This window comes from Siniperca chuatsi, linkage group LG9 (genome assembly GCF_020085105.1).
Source record: "Siniperca chuatsi isolate FFG_IHB_CAS linkage group LG9, ASM2008510v1, whole genome shotgun sequence".
Classification (NCBI taxonomy): Eukaryota; Metazoa; Chordata; class Actinopteri; order Centrarchiformes; family Sinipercidae; genus Siniperca; species Siniperca chuatsi.
In genome coordinates this window covers 21,684,544-21,699,290 of record NC_058050.1, presented here as the reverse complement: position 1 = coordinate 21,699,290, position 14,747 = coordinate 21,684,544, and the positions used below count along the sequence as shown (strand labels likewise).

The 14,747-nt window shown below is 40.7% G+C and overlaps 1 protein-coding gene across 1 annotated transcript; it reads left to right on the top strand.

Annotated features, from left to right (window-relative positions):
* Nucleotides 1-234: 234 nt before the first annotated feature.
* Nucleotides 235-14,395, top strand: LOC122881012 (basic helix-loop-helix transcription factor scleraxis-like). The gene is made up of 3 exons (XM_044206640.1): nucleotides 235-1,265; nucleotides 1,640-1,856; nucleotides 13,562-14,395. The coding sequence occupies exons 1-3, from the start codon at nucleotides 865-867 to the stop codon at nucleotides 13,598-13,600; spliced, it is 657 nt and encodes a 218-aa protein (XP_044062575.1). The 5' UTR covers nucleotides 235-864; the 3' UTR covers nucleotides 13,601-14,395.
* The last annotated feature ends 352 nt before the right edge of the window (nucleotides 14,396-14,747 follow it).

Sequence of the window (14,747 nt, the reverse complement as noted above, 5' to 3'; positions counted from 1 at the left end):
GTAAATGAGGGTGATATAGGTTCTGTTTTAGGGTGGATTTCCCCTGAAACACACCATTGTGCAGCCAAAACAAACTCCCGCTGATGGTTTGCCTCTTGCCTCCGGTCTCTCTGGCCTGCTTCTAGACAGCAGCCGAGGGACCCTCACCGCTCAGAGGGTGGAGCAGAGGAGTCCTCCGGCCCTCCCACCGGCTATAAGACCAGAGGCAGACGGAAACACTCAGAGAGCAGGCACACGTGGAGCAAAGAGACAGAGAGAGAAGGACGTGAAGAGAGGCTGAGAGAGAGACCAATAGAGAGCAAGAGAGAGTCAAACTGCTGCCACAGACTGGGAGTAGTTTTTGCTATTGGGACTGAAACAGGCTAATACAGAAAAAAGGACTAAGAAAGAAGTTTAGATAAAGAGGACAAAACAACAGCCATTTGACTTCAGCATGCCATTTTAAATTTGGCTTTCATCCAAAGGATTAACTGAAAGCAGAACTGACCTTTGGGATGTGAAGTGTTTTTGTATAAACCAAGAGAGAAAAACAAGAGGGGCCGGGAACCTGCAGCCACCTGTGACCCAGCAGCTCTGACGTCAAGTTGCTGTTGACCACAGACTGAGGATCAACTTGCTGATCTTTTAAATCAAGCCTAACTCAGCATCATACATCAGACTCACCTGCTTTAACAAATTTAGCAAAAAAGAGAATTTGGGGGTAAAGTAACTATTTAAAGGGTACACGTCAGCAGCATCTACAGAACATTTGCTAAGCAACTTCCGATAACAAACTTGCAAAGGTTACAAGTTGAACCTCAGCAGGTGGACGTCTCACAAGGATTGACCAGTAGCTGTCAGAGCGTTGTTGTCGTCGTTGTAAGGATGACATTTGCCATGCTGCGCACGGCGCCTCCCGCAGGCCGCTTCTTGTACGGCGACATCGCCCTTCTTTCCGAAGACGATGATGAGAACGGGAGCGAGGGGTCGGGCTCCGAGGAGCGTACCACCAACTCCTCCAACTCTGCTGCCTTCCGCCTGTCCTCCTCGTCGCCATCTGCCTTTCACATCAAGGTGAACAGGAAGAGGAAGCTATGCGGGGGAGGAGGGTGCGGAGGGGTAGATATAGGGGCCATGACAGGGAGGCACGGCCCCCAGGAGTCTTCTCCCCCTGGGGAGGGTCGCCAGAGGACCGCAGCCAACGCACGGGAGAGAGATCGCACCAATTCTGTCAACACAGCATTCACAGCGCTGCGCACACTCATCCCCACCGAGCCTGCAGACAGGTACAGAGCAACAGGACTCAAACTGGGTCAGGACATGTTGTCTGATGCCCAAATACGTTCCTAAAAATATAAGGACTACATTTTTCCATCTGAGAACCACAAAAAGTAGTCCCTGATGTAGCTCTGGATAACAGGCACCTTTAATCACAATTAAATTCTTTTTGGGACAAACCTGTAATCTAATTCAGGCAACACTGCATTTAATTATGTGTGGATATTTCCTGAAATGGATGTGTCATCGACTTACTGTCCACTCCAAACTAAAAAAAACTGGGATGAAATGCATGCATGACACATTTTTTCAAATTATTGTACAGTTTTTCAATATTATGTTTTGATTAATACCATAAATTTCATTCTGATGTGATGATTAGGAAGCTGTCGAAGATCGAGACGCTACGTTTGGCCAGCAGCTACATCAGTCATCTGGGGAACGTCTTGCTCCTGGGTGAGGGGCTTCATGACGGACAGCCGTGCCACGCTCCCTCACCACCGTTCTTCCACGTTAACTCCTCCCCCAACCGAGGATCTGACCAATCAGCTCAGCCAAAGCACATCTGTACTTTCTGCCTCAGCAACCAGAGGAAAATGGTGAGCAGACGAAAATTATAAATCAACAAGCAAGAAAAAAGTCCAAGTCAACTGAAGCAAAAATGCTGTATATAGTAAGATCTCCAACAAAACAGTGTCATCAACTATTTTGAAATGGCACTAGGTACGAAGAAAAGTGCAAGAAAATATTTACAGCTTTTGATTATCTCTGTGTGACTTAAACAACTATAATAAATACTTTGATAATAACTATAATACATTCCCTTAGTTACGTTTCAAATAATATAAACAGAGCACTTGTAATGCTTTTCCAGAATAAAAAATAGAAAAAGCCCAGATTTAGCCAAAGGGAAAGCTGATCATACTGCAGAGTGAAGCTTCTTTTGGGAAACTGTGAAGTTTTAGGGTCAACTTGGTGTTTAAAGCTGACCTGAGATCAGTGACTGTGCCTGTAAACCTGATTGGCCCTGAGGGACATTAAAAGCAGAACCTCTTTAAAGTACTCTTTTGGGGTGAAGGACTGTGTATTATTGTTCTGTTGGGGGTTAGTTTTACTCAAGCAGGTGGCTCGAAAGTTCAAGGTGCTTTCTGAAACTCACTGGACATTAATGAAGTGAATAGAAGTGATTATTTTTCTGTCAGAGGAACTAACAGAGGGCTGAGCAGAGTAGTGGGTCAAACAGCAAGCAGCCTTTCTCACCGTAACACTGACAGGATGTGCACGGCCGTTGTGTAAAAAACGTCCAACCCCAACCGTGGTGTTTTTTTTCTCTTTCTATTAAAAAAAAAATGAATTTGAAGTTTACAAGGGTATTTATGCAGCGAGTGAGATTTATGACCAGGAGCCCATGAAATCCATCCAAAACCATGTGTATAATTTGAAGAATGTACTGACGTCAGCCTGAATATGAGAAGGTTTTAATCATAACTGCTGAAGAACTGACCTGAGATACAGAGATTGGTAACTGGCAACGACTATGTTCCTCTGAAACTGGATGTCACAAAACAACAAACTGTCACATGAACATTTTATACATTTTACTCACACACTTCAAGTGTTAGGAACATTTTCCAAAAACGATTTCAGGGTATTACTTAGCCATAGGTTTACACACAACTTCACAATTCAGGGAGAAAGCACAAAACAAACTAACAAAAAAATACAAAATAATTTTCCTAACATGACCAAAGCTATAGTTATATTTCTCATTTATTTCAGATTTTGTAGCTATTGTGGCACTTTTTCCACACTTCCCCCACTGCTGCACTGTTGGTCTAGACCTCAATACAGAAAAGGAGAACTTCATCCAGTGCGAAGTTCAACTCACATTTGATTGATTCATTACAGGAAATAGACATAATCAAGAACACTCAGCATAAGAAAATCATCAGTCTGATGAGAAATAGCAGGGAATGAAGAATTCCTATCAACTGACTGAAATCAAATTTATATGAGTCCAGCTCCGACTTCAACAAACACCACCAGCCTGTACAGAGAATGATAGAGAGGTGACGCCCACTCAACTTTCCTCCTCTAACGTAGCCGCTGCCCATTTAGCAGGATTTATGGGTAAGGAGCTGACATCTGGCAGACTCCCCCGTTACCCCAGCAGTGTGTGAAAGCTAATACCCTCCTCAGTGTCTAAACCCAGAGACCCTTTAGCTGGGGGATAACCTGAGTCTCAGCAGTGTGTGTCTCCCCCCTACCTCCTGCCTCCCCTCTGAACCTTTGTGAGTGAAAACCTAGACGTCCTCAGTGTCTGAAACCCAGACGCCCTCGGCTGGGAGATAACTAGCCATCCTCTCTCTTCTGTCTCCTTTTCTTTTCGCTTCAGTCCGTCCTCCCTGAGTTCTTCATTTTTATTCTCTTCCTCCTTTACTCTCACACACTTTTCATTCTGTTTCACTATTTCCTCTTCATCCCTTTCCCCTAAGCTTCTCTCATTCCCCCACCTCTCCCCCTGCTCTCTGCATATCGATCAGCCCGGTGGAGGTCAGAGCTGTCAGTAGGAGCTGTGTAATACTATCTGCTGCTGTCAACTCACTGCTACAGACGCATGACTGACCTGCAAATGCATGCCGGGGTAGAAAACAATTTTGAAACTTTCTCATGCCAAACCCTTCAAATGTAGACACTTTGACTATCTTATTTGACGTCAGTCACATTATGCTGTTTCCCATTAGTTCCATAACAGTTCACACTATTCTCTGTTGTGTATGATGTATGCTGAACATACTTCTACTGTTTTCATATACGGTAAAGACCTGCTCTATAGGAAAAGTGCAATGAGATAACTTCTGTTATGAATGCTATATAAATAAAATCAAATTGAAATATAGTGCACTGATTAGGTGAACCCAGCTGAAAGTCATTATCTCCTAATTATCCCTCGACTGATTTCCCTAACTAAGGGATCTCTACACCAATCACAAATGAGGAGAAAGAAGCTGTGTCATGGAAAGATTTAAAAGTTTTGTGCAAAAGGAGTGAAAAGTCCTTATAAAGATGTCCCATATGTACCTTTAGTGTAACTTTCAAAGACTGTATCGCATAAAATAATCCTCCCTTCTCAGTTCCAGTTAAATGTCACATTTTTCTTATCGTTAACAAATCCCATGAAAACACATGAATCGTTAACAATATAGAGTTTCATTTTTAAAAATGGCTCAGTAAATTCCGAAAACATCCCGGACGGTGAATGTGGGACTGACTCAAAATAAACTACAGTGCCCGTGTTTATCGTAATGAAGGAGCATGTCAGCCGGTGCAACGGTGTGGCTTATTGATGTGCTTTAAATAGTTTTTGGACAACAATGGAACAGGACTAAGATGTATCAGGTTTTCAATATACAGGCAATACTTGTTAGTAGGAACAATTCATTGTTGGTTTTGGTCTTTTAATGGAATTAAAAAAAAAAAAAAAAAAGATATCACCAGACTAACTCTTTAAGGAGACGCAAAAGGACCTCAGGCTCCCCTGGCATATAAATGGTTAAGTCTGATTGGCAGAACCTGAGAGAATTTCATTTTCCCTGGAAAAGTGGCTATACAGTGTGTTTAAGTGGGCTAAAGGGCAGAGTCAGTGCTGGTGATTACAGAGAGGAAACGATTGTGAAGGTAAAATGAGACTTTGTGTTCTGAGTGCTCTCTTTGTATGTTTTTATGGTCATTGAGGTTCATCACAGCTGTCAGGTCTGTTGAGAGCAGCCGCTTCAATTACGCTTATTTCCAATGTGGGACAGGGTGAAAGTGAGAAAAGTATAGGCTCATTTCCTCTTATTATGTGCGTATACAGTATAACTGTTTCAAAACAAACAGTCTTGTTAGTAATGACTACTGCACAGAGAGGGCTAAACTATTGTATATACATATTCAGTGGAATACTAATGTGATTTCATTATCTGTGTGACTTTATGCACAAGATTCAGAAAGATTTAAAATGAATTCTTACAGATGAAGCTTATGTGATTTATTCTTTATATCTTCTTGTTATGGTAGGGTGATTGTCCAGAGAGTGACAGTGAAATTGAAAATGGATAAAAACTTCTCATTGTCGCTGTCCTGTGAAAACCATGTCATCTGTTTTCAGCTTTGTGACAATGCATTTTTCAGCAAATCTAATGGCTTTTTAATGGATGTTAATGAAGTTGGAGAATTTTTCAGCCCATAAACGAACACTTCATCCTACAGTTTATCTGAAAAATTCAAAACTAAAATTTTGAGATACACGGTTTTCTTTGGGCAGCGACACATTGTTTCTCTTGAGGAGAATGTGCGTACAGGTAATTGAAGAACAGTGAAAATCTCCTCAGTGTGAGCCTGAAGCGCCTGAAATTCTCTTTTCAAGTGCTTGCTCAGATTCAGTGTGGTGACTGTAGTGCAAATCTATTCTTCTGCACTAGTGCTTGAAATTCTTTTCCCCCTCAAGTTGTCAGGTACAGAGCCACATATTGTGGGACAGTTCTACTCAGCATCTTTGATCAGAAGCCAAGCTTTTCCTCATCCAGATATATCCTGACAAATTTTGACTTTTCAAAAAACAGTTCTGTTATGAAGCACCGGCAGTCTGGCATGGACAAACTGGAGGGCAATTGATGCCTTTGATACATACAGTAAAAAAAAAAATGGGACGCTCCTGATGGCTACATCTGTAAATGAGATGTACATCTGAGGCTGAGGATAGAGGATTGAGGTGAGCAAAGGGCTGCTTAAATCCCTGCGCTGTCTGGTTGATTGATGCAGATATCCTGTGCTAGGCCTCTCTGCTTCTGCTGATCAGTGCAACTGTCAGGTGCCTGGACTCAACCTACAGCAGGAAACCTGCACGGTTACAGCTTTTTTAATCATTGTGGCGTTATTATCCCCAGTATATCTCTGCTAGAAGTCTCCCTTAATGACCTTGAAATGTGTCGCACCAGGTGAGCATCTGCAACAAAACTTAAATACTAATATATATATTTAATAATATATATATATAAAAATATATGTTGTGCTATAGGTGAAGACAACTTTTTTTTTAAATGTGCTAATCTGTCTACTTTGTTGTCTTTAGGCTATAGCGCTTGAAGGATTTTTACAGCTTCCTCCGCAACTGTGGCTTATTTCTTTTGGCCTAAAACAGGGAAAGGGTCAGTTCAATTCAATGGCAAATGTAAACAGAAATGGCGATTCATCTGCCAGTAACAGCAATCATGCTGAACTTTTTCCTTTTAAGCTGGATATGACAAGTCCAAACATGTTCCAATATTTAAAATTTAAAGAAGCTCAATTGACGAATTAAAAGAGAATTTATATGTTTGGAAACAAAATAAAAATCTGACAAAAATAAAACTACTATGATACTTATAGTGTGGTTGCTGTAAACAGACCATTGTTCCTTTGAGATGGTTAAATTTAGTTGAGTTTACAAGCATTTTAAGGCACAACCCTGATTTAATTCCAACTTGAAGGAATCTTATTTATTTGGAATTTCTAAAAATTAAAAAGAAATGTCGCCCTGCGACGAGTTGGCCACTGTCCAGGGTGTGCCCTGCCTAAGGCCCGAAGTCACTGGGATAGGCTCCAGTCACCCGCGACCCCCTAACGGGGACCAAGCGGTAGAAAATGGATGGATGGATGGATAAAAAGAAATGTGTAAATTTAGTGAAACAGCAAACATAACAAATGATGTATACAGCTCCTAATATCACGAACAGTTCTAATTTACATCAGGGCTGCAGTAAAACTTTTATATGTGATGATTTTTGTGGGTGGCTGGAAAGCAGGGCGTATGGAAAGACAGTGGCACTAAAACTGCACCATGAAATTGGAAACGGACTTATCTGTGCTTGTGTGTTTGTTTGTGTATGTGTGAGAGTAAATGTGAAAGAGTGTGTTTATGTATGTATGTGTGTGTGAGAAAGAGTGAGTCTGTTTATATCTGTGTGTGTTTGTTACTCTGAGATGGATGTGAGTGACACAGAGTGACATTATGTCCATGTAGATATACAGTACACACACACTCTCTCTCTCTCTCTCTCTCACACACACACACACACACTGGCTGGCTCTATGTGTCTGGAAGTCATTGGCAGTGCAGAGCAGAGCAACAAATGAGCTAATTGTTCTGTAAATGATTTATCCTCTGCTGAGGCCTGTACAGCTAGTGTTTAATTCAGCTGCTGCTATTAGAAACACATTGATGTTGGGCTTTGATGGTGATGTTTAAGAAGCCTGGAAACCACTCTCTGTGAAACGCCCTCGCTGCTTACACACACACACACTCACACCCACGTATATGACACATATACACACACGCGCAGGCACACACTCACATACACGACACAAGTGTACAGTGCACCACACTCAGAGACTTTTATCAAAACCATTCATTTCTACCTCTTCTATATTTTTCTAGTCTTTTCAGCCAGACGGCAGTTCATTGCTTCTTTCTAGACACCCAAAAAAAACCTCATATATGATTACTCAGTTAAGGAGCCCTGGATCACGACTGTGCTTTCAACACTTTCTAAACTAATGGTGTGCAGGAAGTTGTGGAAACAGAGATGGAGAAAGAGAGAAAGCGAGGCAGAGAAATAGCCAACGACTCAGCGGGATAATCAACTTAGCTATTTATCCTCCAGTTTGGACAGTTGGTTTTCGACTGTGCCGAAACTACACTTTGCTTCTTTATAGAGATCAAATGAAGCGTGCACCTTAAGAGGGCTTAAATGTATGGATAGGACATGTGCAAGAGCACACTAATGACTGTGGTTTTTAGAGTTATTTGGTTATTGGTCTGTTTTCACTGGAAAGACGCATTACGTCACTTGTGTGCATGAAGTAGACGTTTCAAGGCCATAGATGAAAACTAAATTACCCTCATTTACTGATAATGCTGCTGTCGACTTGGAGTTAATGTTTTGTGCCTCACGAGCGAGAGCTTTGCCTGTTTGCTTCTCATTTCAAGCTATGCTAATGAGGTGCATCGAAGGTAGTTAATATACTGCAGGCAATGTGTATGTGTGTGAGCCTGGCTCTGTGCATGACGTGTGCCTTCATGCATGGACCTGTCTGTATATTTTCAGCACAGATGGAAGCAGTTAAACCCTAATTTAACACCAACAGAAGAAGTCGGGTCAGATAACTAACAAAATCTATTAGCAAAACTATCATTCTGTTGTCATTTGGTCTTTAGGGAAAGGGTTTCTCACTGAGCAAATTAAAACCAAACTACAGAAAACTGAGCCAGGCAAGGAACAAATCTAAAATAAATCTATAACACAGAGAAAAGCAGAAGTTGGTGGTTTAAATTGTGCAGTTTCTTAAAACAATATCCATTGAAGCTAATGACATATTGGCTGTTGCAGGGTGCACATCTTAGCACTGACGATAAAGTGCTGGTTGATGCGTAACGTAGCAGAATGAAGTCATCTGAGACTGGTGAAAATTAAGTCGGGCTTGTTCTTGAGTCATTATAACAGATTATTAAAATGTGGGAATAATTAAATGCATGTGTGGCCGGCTGGTGCGAATTACATCTGATTAGGCTTTCTAGGATAAATCAAGTGTTTTTCAGAAGCCATCAAGATGCTTATTAGCAAACCACAGTGAACATGAAGTACATGTCTGATGTATCCAAGCCACATAATGGCAGACTCTGGCTTATTTGGTGTGTTAGTTAGCTTAATTTAAAAGTCTGATGCGTTATTCATTGCACTATTTTAACGTATGTCTATGAACTTCTAATGGATGATCATTTATGAGGGTAATTACAGCTTCTATTAGACACTTGAGGGAACTGACGCATATTCACATATTTTCACTCGATAAACTAAAGGGATATTACCAGTTTTCATTTCATGGTTGAATACCAATCTCCTTATACGATTGTCGGGCCAGTACCCAAGTGGAATTATTTTTTCCAACCAGTCATTCCTCTCTTCATGCAGCCAGAAACTAAATTAGATGTTTGTATTTGACAGAATGGCTTAACGCAGGAAAAGAGAGAGAGAGAGAGTGCACGGAAAATCCACAGTTATAGGTAAAGGAACAAGCCAGATTGAGTTTCGGAAAAACAATATTAAAGTTTGAATTTGTAGAGTTGATAAGATGCCGTGAAGAGAGTGTTTACTATCTTCGCATTAAAGTTAAAACAGGCTCCTTTCACCTTAACAAAACAATAATATTGTTCCAGCGTGGCAATATCATATCATATCGTATCTAAAGTAAACATTATCAGGTAATCATATTAGCGTTGGACAAATCACCCTCCTGGGAAGTCAATGGTATGTCTGTGCGGGTGTGTGTGTGTGTGTGTGTGTGTGTGTGTGGGTGTTTGGAGAAAGAAAGAAAGAGAGAGAGAGAGCAGAGATGTCATCCGACCATGCCCTATTAGTCTTCAGGCGATTGTTTTGACTACCAGGCCAGCCTTAAAGCCCCCTCCTCCTGTTTTGACTGAACCAGTTACACTCCAGCTGAACCGCCTTCACCGGCTACAGCTCTATCGCTGAGCGCTCACAGTGAGACGTGGGCTGATTCCTGGTGATGTCATAGTAATTTGGTAAATCATCCAATTGTCATGCACAGTTTTTGAGTGATACTTCTCATGTACCCACTTTCTCTGACCTGCCTCACGTACTTTCATTTCCACTGATAAATACCTACAATTTTCCACAGTGCCTTCCAACAAACACCAATAAGAGTATATATGAGTCAGATGGCAAAACTGAAAAAAAAATATTTAAGACACTACTCTGGCAGCCTAAATGTACCTTTTTCCCATCTGTGAGTGGTGGTTTAAAGCTCTTGGTTAGTGACCATCGATTGTTCATTACTTCTTGTGGGATAATTTGAGTAGGCTATGTGCAGTCCTGTCCCTTAGAAATTACATTTATATACTACTTATTTGTTTTGTCAGTTATTAAAAACAAACGTACACTAATTGTTATATAGGAGGTTCAGAATGTTATGTAGACTATCATCATGGGCATCCGATCAGAAAGCCAGGAAACTTCAATCCTCTGAACAAAGGTTTTCTCCATAAACTCAAAGAAATCACATTCAGGAGCTTAAAGGGAGGACAAACACACACGGGCAGAACTGCCGCCCCATGCGAAAGTCAAAGAGTGAGTGAAAGGGAGTGCAGTCTTTAAATAGGGAGTGATCAGGATCACTCAATCAGGTAAGTGAGGGCTGAAAACAAGAGCTTATGCTGCGTTCCAGACAACTCGGAACTCAAAAATTTCCGACCTCCTGCTAGAAAAAGTACAATAGAACGCCACTCAAGTCCCTACTTATGAACTCAGGGCAAATTCATCTACCCTGACTTTAAGCAGTTGTCTGGCAGCACCCATGAAAGTGCCCATTAGGCTACATTTCAATCAATAGGGGAGAGGTGTACGATGTATTTGTAGATTACCATATTGTATTTGGCTAGTGAATGGTTAATATATGTAGCATAATGGCGTTGTTGTTTCCGCCTCTGTTTCATTTATATATGCAAAGATGCTGCACTGCTGAGAGTTCAATTGTGTGTACACTTGCCAAACAAACATTAAGTTTGTCACGGTCAGCCATGTTTTTTGTTTACGTATGACGTTGTGCACTTGGAACGCTTAGAGGCCGGAAGTCAGGAATTTCAAACTGTGAAATTTCGACTTTCACATTGTCTGGAAGGCAGCATAATTAGTGGTGAGGAAAGGAAGTGAGGTAAAGGAAGTCACGTAGGTGAAAAAAGGAAGGATCTTTACTACGGTATTCGCTGCCTGGATTATGTTCCCTGGTTTCTTCCAGTGAAGGAAGTGCAACAGTTTTGTGCATGTTCGAAAGGGAGGTGGTCAGAGTCAGGGTGAAGGATGGGTGTCAAAGTGCTGGACATGGACCCCGGAGACCAGGGTTAGCATCCTGAGTCCAACGTGTGGTCAAGTTCAGGCAACAAAGCACTTTTGTTAAGGTTAGGAAGGGATTCTGATTTCGATTTAATGTTAATAAAGTAAACATGTTTTTTTCTGGTGCCTTAAGTCACTTTTGGCTTTTTCAGTCTTTATCCACCATCTTTCTCTAACTTTAATCATGTAATGTGAGCGCCTACACATAACTATAAAAAAGATGAGTCATGCTTTAGTTGCTATGAGCAGATATTGTAAGAGCAGATATTGTAGGAAAACTAATGAAATACATTGTCATTGAACAATTTGCAGGTACATTGAGTACCAGCATTGTGCAACTTGGCAGATATGCTGATAAAAAATGTTAAGTGGCAGCATGATATTTCTTCTAAATTGTGTTTGCTGTTGCATTAGTATTTAATGAATGTAATTTCTAAGAGACAGGGTTGTAACATACTGTAGGTTTTAATGACTCTCACTTTACATTTGGACAACACTTGAAAATGGTAAACACACTGCAGTGGACAATGTTAGTGAATGATTTCTGACACAACTATTTCCAGGAAATATCCCTGGAAATAAGAAAAACACCCCACTAAACAACAAAATGGAACAAGAACTGAGATCTTCATAACAAGTAGCTGGTTTTAAACATAGCTAAAAGATGTCTACTTGCACACATAGCCAACAACATAATGGTAATGGTTCATGTCTAGATAATAACAATCTAATAATGATCCTATGCTCTCAGTCCAGCTGGAGGAAGTATTGACAATAATAGCTCCTGTGTCTCCTCACACTCACCTCAATCAGTGGGAGGACCGATTCCTGTCCAAGTCCTATGATCTCACTCTCTCATTACCACCTGATACCCTTCCAAACGCCTACCCACCTTTGTTGATGTCAGTCAACGGATTTTTCCAAACACCTACACCTTGTGCACGGTTTGAGAGGAAATGTGTAACAGGTGTTCGGCTGATGAGAGTAAGGCGAGGGGGGGCGCCCAAGAGGGTTAGTCAAGACGATATGAGAAGGGGAAAGAAAAGTCAGGAGAGGACAGGAGTGCAGAGAAGTTGACCTACACTCTAGTGAGAATTGTCACCCAGCACCTTTATATTACCATATGAAATTAAGTTCGCCTGTTTTCACTTGCAAGAAGAATGTAGTGAGGATTTTTTTTTTTACATATTTGTCCATGAAAGGTGACCACATATTAGGTTATAACAGCCTAAGACCATTCGCCAGCTATGAGTTGATCAAACATCAGCCCTGAAAAGTAATTAGTAAGACAGGCTATGATGTGTGTTACATATCACTCAATGGTGTGTTCGATAAAATCCCTTGACTGTAGCTTGGAAAGCGAGTGGTGGATGGCCTGAGAAGCGAGCAGAGCAGAGGTTAGGTGAGGAGGGAAAATGTGATGTTATTTTCCTGGCCAGATAGAGAAAGTCTCCTCACCAGCCAGGAAATCAAGGCTTCTCTGTTCTGATACCACAGATAAATGAGAAGCATATCATCATGCCGAGCTGTCATACTTCAGCTCATGATGTCACTCTTCAGGCCGTAATAAAATTAGCTCCCACTACCACAATTAATGTTCAGTATGTATGCTAGTGTACATAATGAGTTTGTGTGCGTTTACTGCATGCTGTCAAGGTTAATCTACTTTTTTAACCCCGGTAAAGTAAATACATTACAAAACCACATACATTTATTGTGCCAGTGATTGCAGTAAAACAGCATCTATTTACTACATTTACTGCACTGCATTTTCCTGGAGTGCCACTGGACACTATAATGAATGGTTGACATCAAAGACATCAGTCTTACTCACCTGTTAAGCACATATTTGAGTAAGGGGTGGAAAATTGTCCCCAACATGAACGCCCTTACAAAAACTTTGAAATATTATTTTAAGACTTATTTTCTTTGACCAAACAACCTCCTAATCTTTGAAGGAATACGTCGACAAATTTGAGAAAAACACTAATTCGCTTCCTTGTCGAGAGTTAGATGAGAGGATTGACAGCAGTCTCATGTTTGTATGGTAAATAGAAATCTTCAGCCAGCAGCCGGCTAACTAAGCTTAGCATAAAGACTGGAAGCAGGGGCAAACAGCTAGCCTGGCTCTGGTAACAAAATCTGCCTAACAGCACCTTTAAAGCTCACTAATATTATGTCTCTCTTTTGTTTATTCCATATATAAATCTGAGTGCAAAAACGTTTTATGTTGTGGTTTTATGGGGGGGTTGTGTGCCGCTATCTTTTTCCCCCTAGTCTCTAGTCTTTATGCTAAGCTAAGCTGTGCTATTCCTTTAAATTGATTTCAGTGTTGAATCCTCGATGATGTGAGATGTTATTTCTTTCTCTTGCAGAACAAAGACAGAGACAGGAAGACGGCCATCAGAAGTTAACAATGAGGACACAAACCACACGGATAAAATGCTCGTCACTTTGACAGCGCCTTCGGTGATTTTACAATTACTGCGACTTGAAGACTTGTGATGCATTTAAAAGACTTTTGGAGGACGTCTTTAGCACTTCCAGGACTTTTCAAGGAACTTTGCCAAGCATTTTTTCTTTTTTTTAACTTTTTATATCGCTTTACAAGAACTTTTTTACTTTTTAGGGTGTTTTCAAATATGTTTGAAACACTTCTGAAAAGTTTAACAGAACTTTTAAGGGCTTTCACATGCTTATCAAGACCATGAAGAACCTTTCTACAACACTTATAAGAGACTTTTTACTGTATTGTTCAAAGACTCAGTGACTCTTTGCTCAGAGTCTAAGGAACTTATGGCACATGATCGAAAAAACACACAGAACGTGTGACAGACAAATTTGTATTCATCAAAAGCTGTGTGTTATTAATGTGTAAACGGAAATATAAATGTATATTTATGTGACATAACATTTTATAATGAAACTATGTTATTTAACCGGTGTTGACATTCATGGCAAATAATGAAAGGTATAAAGGTGCAAAACATTGGCTATTGACACAATTTATGCTGAAATGTTTGTGGTATTGGTTATTTCTAATAATCATTTCTGAAAATGTCTTAATGCTGGAAAATAACTCAAGATGACCAATAAATGTTTTGTATATCTGGGAGTAAACTTCCTTTATATGTTGATATTTTGAGCCGATTGTACTCTCAAATCCTCCCCAACCAATAAACATCATAAAGGTTTCCAGTGTGAAACTATCCTGTGGCGTAGAGATATTTTAATACCAAATGGTGGTTTTATCATACTTTTGCTCATTCAGGCAGCTAGGGGAGAGATAATTTTGGAAGTTTCAAATAAATTCCTTCACGAAGGACAGCGAGCATAAATGGAAGTTCCACAGTGGTTACACCTGTAGCTCACATCAGCCTAATTCCTAGTTTTACTTTTGGCTGTCTCTCTCTCTTTATTTTCTCTCTCACACACTCCCTTTTTCCTGCTTTCTTTCTTCTCCCCTGGGGCACCAAGATCAGAGCAGACAGAGACAGAGGGTTTGAAGATGAGGCGGACAAGAGAGGTTTGAGGAGCAGAGGAAAGGCGAGCAGAAGAGAG

Excerpts from the sequence above, each read along its gene's own strand:
- LOC122881012 (XM_044206640.1), top strand. The coding sequence starts at position 865 with ATGACATTTGCCATGCTGCGCACGGCGCCTCCCGCAGGCCGCTTCTTG. Across the intron at positions 1,266-1,639 it reads CCCACCGAGCCTGCAGACAG|GAAGCTGTCGAAGATCGAGA; the intron begins GTACAGAGCAAC and ends TGTGATGATTAG. Across the intron at positions 1,857-13,561 it reads TCAGCAACCAGAGGAAAATG|AACAAAGACAGAGACAGGAA; the intron begins GTGAGCAGACGA and ends TTTCTCTTGCAG.